Source organism: Neodiprion pinetum, chromosome 5 (genome assembly GCF_021155775.2).
Source record: "Neodiprion pinetum isolate iyNeoPine1 chromosome 5, iyNeoPine1.2, whole genome shotgun sequence".
NCBI classification, from domain to species: Eukaryota; Metazoa; Arthropoda; class Insecta; order Hymenoptera; family Diprionidae; genus Neodiprion; species Neodiprion pinetum.
Genome location: NC_060236.1, coordinates 25,858,627 through 25,872,960, shown reverse-complemented (window position 1 = coordinate 25,872,960; position 14,334 = coordinate 25,858,627). Strand labels below are relative to the sequence as shown.

Sequence of the window (14,334 nt, the reverse complement as noted above, 5' to 3'; positions counted from 1 at the left end):
TCACTTTCTTGACTTCCATGAATAATAATCGTACCTATAAATTTGACTGAATTTTTCTCTCCCGTGGAGGGAAAATAGCTGTTACACAGCCTGGTGTATGACCAGTGGCGTAGCTATCATAGGGCCAGGCGGTGCAGTGCACCAGGGCCCTGGAGCTCAGGGGGCCCTCTAACCTCAGCTTTGAAAAAAAAAATTTGTACGAAACAACGGATAAATTGAAAAAGTATCGAAATGACTTCGAGTCCTTCAAATCCAAGGCTACCGAAACCGCGAGAAAATACGATATCGATCCTACCTTTCCAGAAAAGCGTCGGAGAAAAACTAAAAAGCATTTCGATGAATTGGCTTCTGATCACCGATTTGAAAACCAGGAAGAAGTCTTTAGAGAAATTATTTTCAACAATGTACTCGACATAAAATCAATCAGTTAGATGCGCGTTTTATTGGTATGAGTGCAGTTTGTAAATCGTTCGACTTCCTGATGCCAAAAAGTTTGCTTAGCTGGAATGAAACGATTTTACTCCAGAAATGTGATCAGTTTCAGAAGAAATATTGCGATATAATTGGAACCAATTTTTCGCTCTAATTTCTTCTTAATGTTTATCATCTGATCCTCCCTCAATTGATGAAGACGTGGTCTATTCGCCAGCTTTGCAAAGAAATTATAACGAAATTTGGCGTGCTCGAATGTGACCTTACGGAAGTGTATACAGCGATGCTTCTGTTTCATACAATTCCCGTTACTTCCGCGGCAGCAGAAAGATCTTTCAGTGAACTAAAGATTATAAAATTAATTGAAGAATAATTAAATGAAAAATCAAATATATGAAGGAATGGTAATAAAATCGTACGAATGTGTTTTTGAAAGATATAAATATACTGATGCCGCTTGTTTTCTTTCCGAGCGCTGTGTGAGAGAGAGAGAGAGAAAGTGGGAAAGCTATGAGAAAGAAAGAGAGGCAAAGTATAGACGTACGCTGTGAGAGAGCGCGCTGCGGCCCAAAGTATAGTTGTACGCTGTAGGAGAGAGAAAGAGGGGCGAAGTATAGTCGTGCGCTGTGAGTGAGAGAGACCGCTGCTGCCGTCTCCCACCCCAAGCGCTGAGACAGAGAGAGAGAGCGCGCGCACACGCTGGAATAGAGAGAGAGAGAGAGAGGGAGATCGCGCGCACTATAGCAAACGAGCACTATAGCCAAAAAGTGTCGGTTTTTTGGTGTCGTTTTTTTCCGCCTAGCCCCTACGGTGAACGAGCGATAAGGAACTTCGTTCCAAAATTATTTAAGAAACAGCATTCGACAAGATCGCCTCTGACATTTATCGTTAATTGCAATAGAAAATGAGGTGGCATCAAACTTGGATTTGAGTGAAATTATAGACGAATTCGCAAAAATTAAAGCGCGCAAGAGATTGTAAATTGGGCGGCGAATTCTGTTAAAAATCGTTTTTTCCCTTAATTAATCTCATCTGTGTAATAAATATTTTATATTGTCATGTGCGTCGTTGTTTATTTATTCCCTTTTTCTTCTATTAAACACATGGAGATTCTAATAGAGACGACGTATGGATTTAGCCTACAAGGGATAAGTTCAACTCACTGTTTCCTATTCTTATTCTTATCAATAATTTTGAAGGCCAATACAAGTTCAACCTACGCGGAAAGAGGGGAGGAAAAGGGCCCGATTCTTTCCCTATGCACCAGGGCCCTTGTCCCCCTAGCTACGCCACTGTGTATGACACATCATTACGTTATTTCGAAACCTCATAAAAAGTAACACTGGACGTACCCGTGCACCCAAAAATATAAATTGGTTACGCACTTAATTATCGACATTCAAAATTTGGAAAAGATTTTCAAACTTTTTCGACTGAAAATCACTTCCTTCTCGGTGAATTTTTTCAAACGTCTGCCGTATTAGTTTTTTTTTTTACACTGTGAGCCAGGCTCGCAGCGTAAGAGTTTACTCCCAAAGACAAAATGTATAGCTAATAATGTGCAGTTATATGCAATTGTATCAATAAAACGTTTTTTGTGTCCAAGGAAAGATTTTTCATGCAAATAACGGTTAATGCTATTATTTCCGACCAATTCCCGTTGTATCAACTCAATTTTCTGGTTAACTGTCTACCTAGTGTAACAAACTGGCCGGAATCATTTTTTCCTCATTTGAATCATGCTAGCTTCAAGCAATTGGAAGTTTCAAGCTTCCAATTGGTTTTTCAGGATATTTTTCTTTGCAAACTCTGGTTTAGTTTGTTCAGTCATGACATTTTGTTCAAGGGGTTTGGTGGGTTTCAAAAGCTCAAAATAGGTGCATTTTTATGAATTTTTTTTTATTTAATCAACAGAATATTTCATTCCGTCAATTTAACACATAAAACATACATATTTTATAAGTAGTTTGTGAAATTTTCATTGAAAAATATTGAAAATTAAGGCGTGGACACGTCGTCTGCTATGACCCCTCAACGACGGTTCGACGTTTGTCGACCGGATGGTTCGATAACTCTAAATACCACATTGATTTACCCGGATGGATCTCAGATTGAACTTACCGAAGTCCACGATATGTTTTGCCCCTGTGGATACGGGCTGAGTTGCGATCGTCGAGATGCCGTATGCCGCGATCCGAGTCAGGAAAGAGGATTCAATCACTTGCCGGGAGAAGGAATTGCCGAGGACGATTAATTGCAATGCTAAATTTCGAAGGAGAAATGCGTTAAAATAATTACCTAATCGCTGAACAAACAAATGATAATTGGCTGGTTAATAGATTATAAAAAGTGATTGAAAAACATCGATGTATTGCTTTGAAATACCGGTGACTGTATAGTATTATATTCATACGGATGTATGTGGAAATTCCGTAATGATCGAATCAATATAGCATTTGTATCAATTGCTGGTGAAGAAAATGTGCAACCCAGTAACTATAGCGGTAGGGCGACTGGAGCCCTTGTCCCAGGAGTGACGCATCATATTATGATCCAGGGGATAACATTCTAAGATGAGAAAAAAAATATATTAATTATTTAACGATTACCCTGTTCGAAGATTACATTAATTTGTATAATTGAAATAAAAACCAATTTATATTACCAAAAGCATACCGATAATTGGTATTCGATCATGTCTTTCCTGTCATTGTCATACGCGTTCAAACGTTTTTTCTTGTGTAGTGAAGTCGAGACGGGGCCTCTCAATTTGACCCTGGCGGTTTTCCAAATCGGTCAAGACTTTGCATTAAAAAAAAAATCCAAACGGAGTGGCCTTACTTTTTTGCGATTTTTGGAAAGAAAAATTTTATGCCACTGAATCGATCTGTACATCCCTTTTTCCAGTAATTGGACCCTTAGTAATCCAAAAAAGACGTCTATCGGAAATAGCTGAGGTAATACAACAAAATCCAAAACGGATTCTTTTCGCTATTCTTAGAAGCCAAATATTTTTATTTTAGAATGGATTCGTTGGAGTGTATTTATGACTGAAAATTCCAGCCTGTCACGGCAGATATTTCCAGCAGTACATTTGTACTGTAAAGCTACAACAAACGTTTTCCAATACCGACGCTGATAAATTGATAAACGGATTGTAAAAGACTCACCTTCCAGTAATAGTTACACAAAACGTGCTTACCGTTATGTATAATATTATACTTATACAAGGTTTCCGAATTTTCTTCGTCACACGTGGCGTATACAGTACTATCATATAAATGTGCATATGTGTTTTTATTTTTCACTTTCAATGTGATAACCTGAGAGTGGAGATCAACTTATGTGATGGGGCAGTGAACCAACACATGTTGCTTGATAACATTGCGCATCTATTTAGCGGTGGTCGAGTTGCTGGATCCTTGCTTCGTGTGTTCCTGGTGTGTAGAAATCATCATATACGCATAATGATCGTGAAGAGTAAAGTGGTACCACCGATTTTATGTTATCTCCTCGCAATGAAACAGTTCAATATGCAAATCAGCGCAAGTCTGATGTCAATATCACGCCAACTAACATTTGCGTAGAACACACGGAATATTCGCTTATAGACGTGTACATACATGCGCAGACACTTGACAAGATAAAGTGGTCACTTTCGATCCAATCCTCCCAATAATTATTCAGTTCTCCATTTATTCAAGGTATCGAAATTTGAATGCGGATTTTGATCAATCAGCTGGCTTATACTCTGCAAATCACCGTTGCAATTAGCGAATCGGTTCATGTTCGACCAAGTTCAGAGACCCAAATTGCTGTCATACTTTATTAGAAGCAGAGAAGACTTGTTAAATATTTTTACACATATGCAGTTAATAGCAAAAGAATACAGGATTCGGTAATTTTTATATCGTTTCCTACCACGTTGGTTGAAGAATATTAACCACATTTTAAACGGGAAATACTGTAAGTTCGGCTATCAATTTATATAATGAAAAGACAGAAACAAAATATTTAAGGAGTTGTACCTTGTTAGGATTTTCCAAAATTGATTTGTTTTATTTCGTTTTCAATAAATAAATACATTCAAGTATATGCACAGAAAATTTCACATCGACGTTACGCGCACATTTGCAAAGATACCCCGGAGCGTTTGAAAATGCTTGTGAAACTGAACGCTTTTTTCTTAAAACTATATGTTCAAAGTCGGAGTGAGCAAGATTTCTCGGAAACGGCTGATCCGATCAGTCTCAAATTTTTACACAACCTTTATGAAGATATTTTTCAGTCCTTGATCGAGGATTTTTTCTCGTCGATTAATATTTTCCATTTTACAGACAAATTAAGGGGACATTTTTTATGGAAAATCGATTTTTGTTTGAAAAGCTGCTGTTTTTCTAAAAATTAATGTTCTGCTCGTTCCTTCGATCGAAGACTGGACAATACCTTATATTATGCTCACCGCAAGACGCCTGTTTTTTTTTTAGAGATGCTCCCGGAGATCCGCTATAGCAGCTTTAAAAATCATTATTTTTACAATTAAAAAATATCAGGACAAAGTTCAATGTTACCCCAATGTGTATATAAATTTTTACATTATCAAATTAAAATGTCACTTCATGAGAAATCCTTGTAAAATCGCCTTTTTTCGGCCTTCTGATTGGGTATAACTGGGTAAATATGATTTGACGGTCATGCTCGTTATTTCCACAAAATTACGTACTATTTTATTAAATCTTATCTAAAAATATGATATATCTATAAAAATGACTCTCAGAGATATGAAAATTGCTCTGAACTCGTCAGATTCGCTCACCGCGGTTATTCTCATAGAAATGAATTATCGTTAGTACAGATCACTGCAAGTATGAGTTACCAATCCCAGATATGTGAAGTCGAAAAATTAACATATATACCCGTGGCACATATGTACATATCTCATTATATGGATCAAATAATGAATTTGTCAATCCTTTTTTCTATTTGAAAATCTGTCACATTGCACAACATGGGATTGGTGAACAATCATTTTGTAATACAATTATTTCATAGTTCAGTCCATTCGAACTAATGCCCTATTGTTTAATAAAATTTGTCTCGGATGCCCGTATCCGGTGCATCGTATCCATTATATCAAATACAGTTATAATTTACGTTTCCTTCAAATTTTCTTTGGTACATCAATAAATGGCTTTACCAAAGGATACGACGCTTGGGTTGAACGAAACATCGCTGCGTCATTAATTCTACAAACGGTATTTATACGTGATTCCGAGGATGGAGGTGATCTATTTTCCGGGACGTTGATCGTTGTATGTCCAGCTCCGCCTTCAGCCATTGAAACTACATGTACCGAAAGTTTACATCTAGTCGAACCTGAATTCGTAAGGACATCCTAAAAATTGAAAAGAAACACTTGTGGTTATTCACGGTAAATTATTTATTATAACGTAAATTTATTTTTAAATAAGACGACACCGCAATATGTCAAATAAAACGTCGAAATACTCGTGCACACCTTATAAAATTTGATAACCATTTCTTTCGTTACAGTTCTCATGTAGGATACTTCCATGTTAGCCCTGTCGAAATTGTATCGTTGCTCCCATATTTCAGACCAGAACAAACTCGTCAGAGTGCCCAGCATTGTCGGTTTCTCCAATTTTTTCGTAGCTAAGGCGTCTTTGTGACTTGAGAATTCTTCTTCCGGCATATCAACTAACTGGTTCTGAAAGTAAGAGTAATCGAAAGTACGAAGGAATTCAAATTCTGCAAATGCATTGGAAGTATACACCCAAAAATTCGAGTTTAGCGATAGTTCAAAAGAAGCTTAAAAACACAAGCAAATCGCGTTTAACGCGATCCAGGAAACTTACCAACATCGCTTCCAAAAATGCTTCTATTCTTTGATCAACATACTGAGGATGTTTGTCACTTTGCACAGTAAATTTCAGACCTTGCGCACCATTTATTCGTCGTACACTGATGTAAACGATGTAGCCAAGCTGTTCTTTGGTTCTAATGGTATCAAAGTAGGGTTCAAATATTATTTGATTCAGGAGCTCCGAGAGTACGTTCGACTCTATCGTCTCAACACCACATTGGTAGTACACTTGGACGCAGGAACTTTTGTGCAATCTATTACCGACATCGTAAAGAAAGTTACAACCTGAAACATTGTAAATGAAAGTCAAAGTATAGTAGAGAAACAATTTTAACAACAAATAGAGAAAGTCTAACTCATTGATGTTGCACTTACCATCATCTAATTTCACCTGTTGACATCGAATTAATTGTCGTGGTAGTAGCGGTGAGAATTGTGGCAACGCGTTGATCAATTTAAATTCAAATATTTTGACCATATCTAACGCTTCCGACTTGGTCACGTTTCCATGTATTAAACATTCAATGTGCACCTTACTTAGCATCTGTTTTATATAATGTTGTAAGTTTTCCGCTGTCAATACTGAAAGCATAGAAATTTTGGCGATCAATACTCAAACTTGGACGCAAGTCTGTAGGATTCAGCCCTTTACGCAGCTGGGTATAACATGAAACTCGCGTGTTACTTACGTGAAGTTGATTTCAGCAAATCATCTACGGTCCATTTAGTCTCTGACAGCAAAACCCCCATGTGGTAGTCAGCACGATAGTAAGGCGGGTCAGCTTTCATATTTTTCAGACTCCTAATATACTGAAACCAACACGGTGAGGAATAAATCCATTGAGCATCACAGTATGTAAGTAATACCCACATCACATGATGGTACAAGAGAAATCGTCGTTCTCGCGACATCTTATACTTACACTTTCTTTAAAGGTTTGGAATAGACGCGGATTTACTTTAAAATTGGCCATCTCATCAACGATTTTCTCGAGCAAAATTCGCTGTTTGTCGTTATAGCCCTCGATTGTTAACTAAAGAAAGCATATAATCATTGCATTGCGTAAAATGGCGATATACCTCGTGATATACCTATGTACGTATATATTCACCTAAAGATATTGCCTATGATGATCAAAAGAATATAAGGAACATATTTAACGTCAACTGTAGATACTCACGGTCATTCCGTAATCGTTATGACTAAGAGACCAACAGAGTCCTGCAAGACGGGCAGCATAAGTATATTCGTTCAATGAATCGTAGAACAGGTCCACGAATATGTATCCCAGATTGCAATTAACTGGATCGATGCTTGTGAAAGAACTGAAAATATGTGTCATGCTAATAACCGATGTTAAAGTTTTCTTTATTGGAATTTTCAGATCTTTGAATGACAATTCTAATGTTGGATTCAATTCATGATAAAAATCAGATCAACAGATCAAATGCTAATTAATCACATTGGTCAGAATTTTTCAATCTATTCACATAAGGGGTTAATAGTTACAAATGCAGTGTTTAAATTCTGCAACCTAATGCGGACAATCACATCAAGACTTTGTATAAAATCAAATAAAATGCTCACCTAACAAAATTGAATCTAAGATTAGCTTTAGGCAAGAGAAATTCATCATCTTGCTTGAACCAAACTCGCATCAGCGCTGTGTCTTCAATAATTACTGGGAATTTGTTCGCCTGTAAGGCCAATTGTAATATTTCATCAGATCGTCGAAAGATTTCGCTGATAAAAGTAAATTATCAACTAATCGAAGAAGCTTGGTACTTACGTCAGGCTCTCGTGGCTTTAGCTCAAAATTTGTTGGTATGAATTCGTTTTCAGCTGGAAGTCGTAGGATCCCGCTCAGACCTGCATCCTTCCAGTCCACAACAATGTCATGTGGTATTTTTTCTATCATATACTCGGTTCCATACCAGGTTTCCGTTTCATTAGTCATATTCTTACACCACCGAGCTACGACAGAGATTCTTACGTATCTTGGAGTCAGATAAGTCAGTAGTTCCTCAATCAAGTCCGGATTCCATTCGTTGGACAACCGAGGTCCTGTCAAGACTTCCCGCGCGGGGTATTCTCGCAAACAACGTACAGTTGAGTTGACTAAATCACAAGGTGACGATTTCTCCTCGTAACGGAAATTTATATTCCGCATTTTTTTGCATTCCTACAATAAACATATACAACATGTATAATAAGGGATCAGATTGCTTTATAGCCAGACAATCAAACGAACATACTGATAAGAAAGCGAGTTAATAAAAACGTGGTAAAAATAGAAGCCCCGTATAATTGATTAATGAGTACTCACTTCAAAAATCCACGGAATAGGACCTTCTTCTTTCATCAAATTAATGTATTGAAACGTCAACCAGACAATATCACTGACGTTTCTTAGTCCATTTTCCGTTAGGTCAAGATTGATGTTAAAAAACTTGAAACCTCTAGCTCCTCTTCCATGTTCAGCTTGTAAGGAATTACTCCAATTATGGGTTTTCAATGCAGACAACAGAGAACCTTTACCTTCATGTCCAAGAAGATGCGAGATATAATGCACCGACTAGCAATGAGAATAAAAACAGTTCAGACGACATTATCTAATTTATTATTTTATAGATAATATCATTGCGAAAGGTTGACCTAAACTTTAAAATTAACTACAATGGCAGAAGCTTATGGATTTGTTTGTATCTGGGGTAGTCCAGACGATAGTACATGTTATCTAAAAATGAATTGAAGAAAAGTTGCGGCCAAATGTTACAATCCAATAACATGCACATTGATGTGCAAAAACAAACGTAGCTCCCTAACGACCACCGGGCCCATTTGGCGTCAGGTATAAAAAAGTTTTCTTTTTAGTCAGTGAAAATCCAGAAATAAATTCAAATTTTTCGGAAACTGACAGGGTGGCCACTCAATTCCGCTAACGGAATTCCCTGACATTTCCCGGTTTTTCTTGATTAAAATCATTATTTTTCCCTAACATTTTGATGGACAATTTTTGCAGAAACCACTAAAAACCATAGTAACCAAGGTAAAGTATGGCTCAATATATTAAAGTTATAAAAGTTTTTAAAAATTGTTCATTCCGTTCATTATGATTTTTGAAAGTTGACAAAAACTGAAAGTTTCCATTTGCTTGGTCTTGTTAAGTATATATTTAAGAAGGAGCTCCAAGAAGCGAAATATTTTTAGAGCTATTATTTGAAGATTCATGCTGTTTGCAATGAAAATCGAGGTTCGAAGAATCATGACTAATTAACGAATGTGTAACTTTTTGAAGTATAAATTTAAAAATTTTTTCCCAACCGGACATTTTTCTTTTAAGCGTTAAGAATACACCTCAATCTATCCAAATTTTGAAATTGATATTCAATACAGCAAAACAATTATATTATGCGGTGCACTGTCTAGACGCGGCGCGTCTATGCCGTAACAGTTGCGCAGAGCCCTATGTTCAGCGTTAAATTAAAATTACTAATACCGAAGATAGAATTCCGGGTGCTTGTAATTTTTTATTCGATATTTCCTCCTCTTTAAGAATGTTTTTGAAATTTTCGCTAGCGCTTTTACTTTTTGAGTTATTGCCAAAAATCTGAGGCTTCGTTTTTTCTAGACTATTAGGCGTCGGTGAACTTGCGTCTCCACACGCAGTGACGGCCGTAGATAAATCAAACCGATGTCTGGTCGTACTATTGAATTCACGTGACAATCAGCAACTAAGCTTATAATCGTCAATAAGAAAAGAAGAAAAATTGTGACGATGCGGTGATAGCATCTCAATTTCATGGACAAAGCTTTTGAAATCCGTGAGTTCCATAAAAATTCCCCGACATTTCCCTGACTTTTCCCTGACATACAAAATTCCCTGACATTTCCCGGTTTTCCAGACGGGTGGCCACCCTGAAACTTGCTTTGCGAGAAAAAACGATTTTCATACATTTTTCGTTTAATACAATGGTTTACGATTTCCAGAAAATTCTGAACATATTATTTTCGACCAATATATACAAAAACACATTGTTTTCCCGTTTACAACTTTGCCCTAAGTGGACAGTTTTCGAGTAGTGGAAAATGATATCTAAAATATCCACTCTTAAACGGCACGTGAAAATAATTTGAATATGCAAATTTGGGGGAGTAGAAGTAAAGAATGAATCGGTGACCAACTGTTCACGTTAATTCGGACTAACCTATATATTATATACACACAAATCGCCTAATCAACTAAACTCACTGTAGAGCTGAAATATTCTCCCATGTCAGGTAACGGGAACATTATGCTGAGATATCTGACATCCTTTATGGGTACGGCGTACACTCTTGTTTGAAGATCAGAGAATGGATGGACGATCCAGGATGTTGAATGAACATCAAAATTTTGCAGATTAGTAAAAATTGTAGTAACTAGAGCTTCCAATTCATCGAGATTTTCTAAAAAAATGTTCATTCGTTAGAACAAGCCTAATTGATTGTACATTAAATTCTAAATTGTGCAGTAAAAATATTACTATTCTCTGACCTTTTCCAATTACGCTGAGCGTCATGATGCTGGCTGAATACCACGTTTCGTGAAATTTCAACAGTTCGTCTCTGATGTTGATATCAAGCTGCCTCGGGATTGTGCCCAACGTCTCTTTATTTCCCGTTCCAAATTTCGAGTACGGGTGCATGGGATTTGCCAATGATTTATGTAACTGCCTAATTCGCCATTTATCGTCCATTAGGTTTGATTCATGCTCAAGATCAACAACATTCAATTCCCTCTCGATGGCTGACTCGGTGAACAATGGGTTCACAAAAATCTGAGAAAACCGGTCCAAGGCCCCGGGTAAATTTTCGGGGTTTACATCAAAGTAGTAATTGGTGAAATCGTCGCCGGTAGATGCGTTACATGTTCCACCATGGTCGTAGATGTATTTCGTATAATCATTCTCCGCTGGATATGCCTCTGTTCCAAGAAAAAGCAAGTGCTCGCAAAAGTGTGCCAGACCTGGTAATTGTATGGGGTCATTCATACTTCCTGAAATGAGTATGAAGTTGCTGCGATGAGGTGAGTGAATTAATTGGAAATGAAAACATTTTCACGGGTTATACGAGTATAACTTACCGACTTCAACGTTGAGAGATGCAGCGCTTTTGTCAGTCGTTGAATCGCTTATCAGTAGTACCCTCATATCATTCGGTAATATCAGACCTCTGTAAAGTCTTTTGTCGTTCGGAGATTTGATTATATCATTAAAGCGTATTCGATCGTTTATCCCGAGCAACCTTTGTCTTGAAACGCATTCAATTATAACCAATAATTAATGAATGAGTACTTGGTGAAAAATACCGTGTTTGTAAAATTAAAAAAAAAATACAAGTATTCACTAACTGGGAGTAAATAGTCGCTTTTCTCTGACTGGTATTGATACTTTGACATAGTTCCTCCATAATTGCAATCCGATCAGAAGTGGACAATATGTAAATATCTGGGATAGGTGTCGTGAAGTAACAGGAAATCTGGAAGAACACGAAACCTGTTGTGTACACGGAAATTAAGCTCATCATGTATGCTTAAAGTGCGAGGAGAACACGTTAATCTACGCCGAATTTGTGAAACTACCGAAGATCATATCAGCACCTCACTTAGTTAGAGAATTGAAGTAATATTCGATGGATAGTAACCATCTGCGTATAAGGTTTGACGTGGTAGAGAAACATCCAGGGTACGCGTAATCACGTATTTAAAATACACCAAGTGTATTTCTCAGCAAAATAACCAAGTTTGGAGTCCTTACGATTACGATTACGTGACCGATGTTTTAAATAAAATTGTTCTAAGGAGGGCTCCCATCAGGGCTGAAACGTTAACACAATAAAAAAAAGTGTTTTGATGTCTCGACCTTCATATCCAAGAATAATATTATTCAACAATTCACCAAGGTCAAGAAAAAAATCGTCTTCATTATGTCTAACGTTGCTGCTCCAAAAATGATTGCGAGCATTGAAATCCCCACTAAGTAAAGTGATAAAAAAATTTAATCTGATAATCGGCTTTTCCATACCGAGAAATTTGATAAGGAGTTTGCAAGAAATCGAAAGACAAATTGTTTTGGATCTACAAGACAATTTAAAAATGAACAATCATGTACATTTCCGGACATGTAATTCTGTTTAAAAAGACTCCATGGATATTTATATACGCAGCTGCAGTAGAAATGTCATAATAAAAGTTTTATCTGTAATTTTGTATATAACTTATTTCACCAATATGATACACATGTATGAAATTTGAAAAAACAAATTTCTGCAATATTTCAGAAATATCTTAGTTCTTACGCAATGAATGGCGGAGACTCGGACATTGCGGTAACATTACGCAATATAAGCGCAATCATTGCCAATGTTGCAAAGTTATGTTGCTGCAACGTCTCGATGCTGTATGGGATGATAATATCAACATTGCTGTGCTGCCACAGCCATGTCTCAATTAAACGTACGATATTGAAATTCTTTTCATAAGGCAGATTTTACCAACGTGTGAGAATTGAACTGTCCTTTTTTGTAGTACTATTTAAAATTTCATACGAGTAGCTTTCAGAGCAATAAATTAGTGACTTGACGATATTTTTCCGCTAGACACGAATGATTTTTCAACATATTTTCTCCGAATAAATTTTAACGTGAAGCATGCAGGCCTTTTCCTATAAAAGCTACCTATTTCCCACACCATTTGGCACATGTATACCAGAATTCATGAAATTCAATTCCAGCATAATTATGACATTCAAGTTCGCCCTGCGCTGCAACGTAACATGGCCGATGTACCGTGAGATATATCGAGCCCAAACATAGAAACAAGCCACCTCGACGCCTACACATAGGCAACCAGGTGTTACAATTTCGTTCCTGAGACGGCAAATTGTAACTCCGATTGCCTCTCTGTAGGCGCCGAGGTAGCTTGTTTCCATGTTTAGGTCAGGCTGGCTAGGCAGACCGGCACTTTTATCCTGTTTACAAGGTTATCACCTTGATCGGTAGGTCAGAACGTCCCGCGAAAGCATGAACCTAAAGTAATCTTATGTTATGATGATCACCTAACGTAGTGATATTAATCACAAAAGGTATGTAAGCACTCTAAAAACTACAAAAGTTTTTCTGAACTCTGTACACATAAACACACCTACTTTCTACAGCAAATCTGTGGACAAAAAACTATTTTATTAGTAATTTTATTCTTATATCTGAGGATTGATTGTTAAATTTATGACATACAGTTAGACACTCGCACAAAAGATATATTTCCAGCAGCACAATCTGCAGTTACCAAAAATATACCAAAGTTGGTATATTTAATATGTTTGAAAATCCGGCACGCTTTTATAGTTATATCGTGATCGTGTAAACTGTACACACACAATTCATGAATAAAAACAAGTAAATCCAAATGAACTTACTAGGAACAAACTATAGGCTTATACCACTACTTCGAAATGATTAAAGTGTTTTCAAATATCCGCGAGAAAACTCGGAAAGCAATAATCGTACAATTGTATCGCATGATGTTTCCTGTACAGAGTAATTTGACGACTGTCACTGCCAACCAACACCGAGTACACTCGACTGATATCCTGATTGTGAGACTAATCCTTAACCATTGTGAACATCATCCTTCTCCCAACATGTCGTCAAACTGAAAAAGAAAGAGTTAGTGTCATCACTTTCTTGACTTCCATGAATAATAATCGTACCTATAAATTTGACTGAATTTTTCTCTCCCGTGGAGGAAAAATAGCTGTTACACAGCCTGGTGTATGACACATCAATACGTTATTTCGAAACCCCATAAAAAGTAACACTGGACGTACCCGTGCACCCAAAAATATAAATTGGTTACGCACTTAATTATCGACATTCAAAATTTGGAAAAGATTTTCAAACTTTTTCGACTGAAAATCACTTCCTTCTCGGTGAATTTTTTCAAACGTCTGCCGTATTAGTTTTTTTTTTTACACTG

The 14,334-nt window shown here is 37.0% G+C and overlaps 1 protein-coding gene across 1 annotated transcript; it reads right to left on the bottom strand.

The window, feature by feature from the left end:
• Window positions 1-4,467: 4,467 nt before the first annotated feature.
• On the bottom strand, window positions 4,468-14,064 carry LOC124220467 (insulin-degrading enzyme-like). The gene is made up of 15 exons (XM_046629402.2): window positions 13,775-14,064; window positions 11,710-11,837; window positions 11,443-11,609; window positions 10,855-11,355; window positions 10,570-10,766; window positions 8,644-8,892; window positions 8,107-8,499; window positions 7,905-8,014; window positions 7,498-7,642; window positions 7,240-7,350; window positions 7,006-7,126; window positions 6,692-6,898; window positions 6,309-6,601; window positions 5,951-6,160; window positions 4,468-5,827 (listed from the first exon to the last, which is right to left on the bottom strand). Exons 2-15 carry the CDS (start codon window positions 11,766-11,768, stop codon window positions 5,594-5,596), a joined length of 2,997 nt encoding a protein of 998 aa, XP_046485358.1. The 5' UTR covers window positions 11,769-11,837; window positions 13,775-14,064; the 3' UTR covers window positions 4,468-5,593.
• Window positions 14,065-14,334: the final 270 nt, after the last annotated feature.

What these genes read in the sequence shown, in the direction of transcription:
- LOC124220467 (XM_046629402.2), bottom strand. Translation starts at nt 11,768, where the DNA reads ATGGAGGAACTATGTCAAAGTATCAATACCAGTCAGAGAAAAGCGACT. An exon ending in ATCTCTCAACGTTGAAGTCG is followed by an intron (nt 11,356 to 11,442) that starts GTAAGTTATACT and finishes TACTCATTTCAG; the next exon opens with GAAGTATGAATGACCCCATA. An exon ending in GCTCAGCGTAATTGGAAAAG is followed by an intron (nt 10,767 to 10,854) that starts GTCAGAGAATAG and finishes ACATTTTTTTAG; the next exon opens with AAAATCTCGATGAATTGGAA.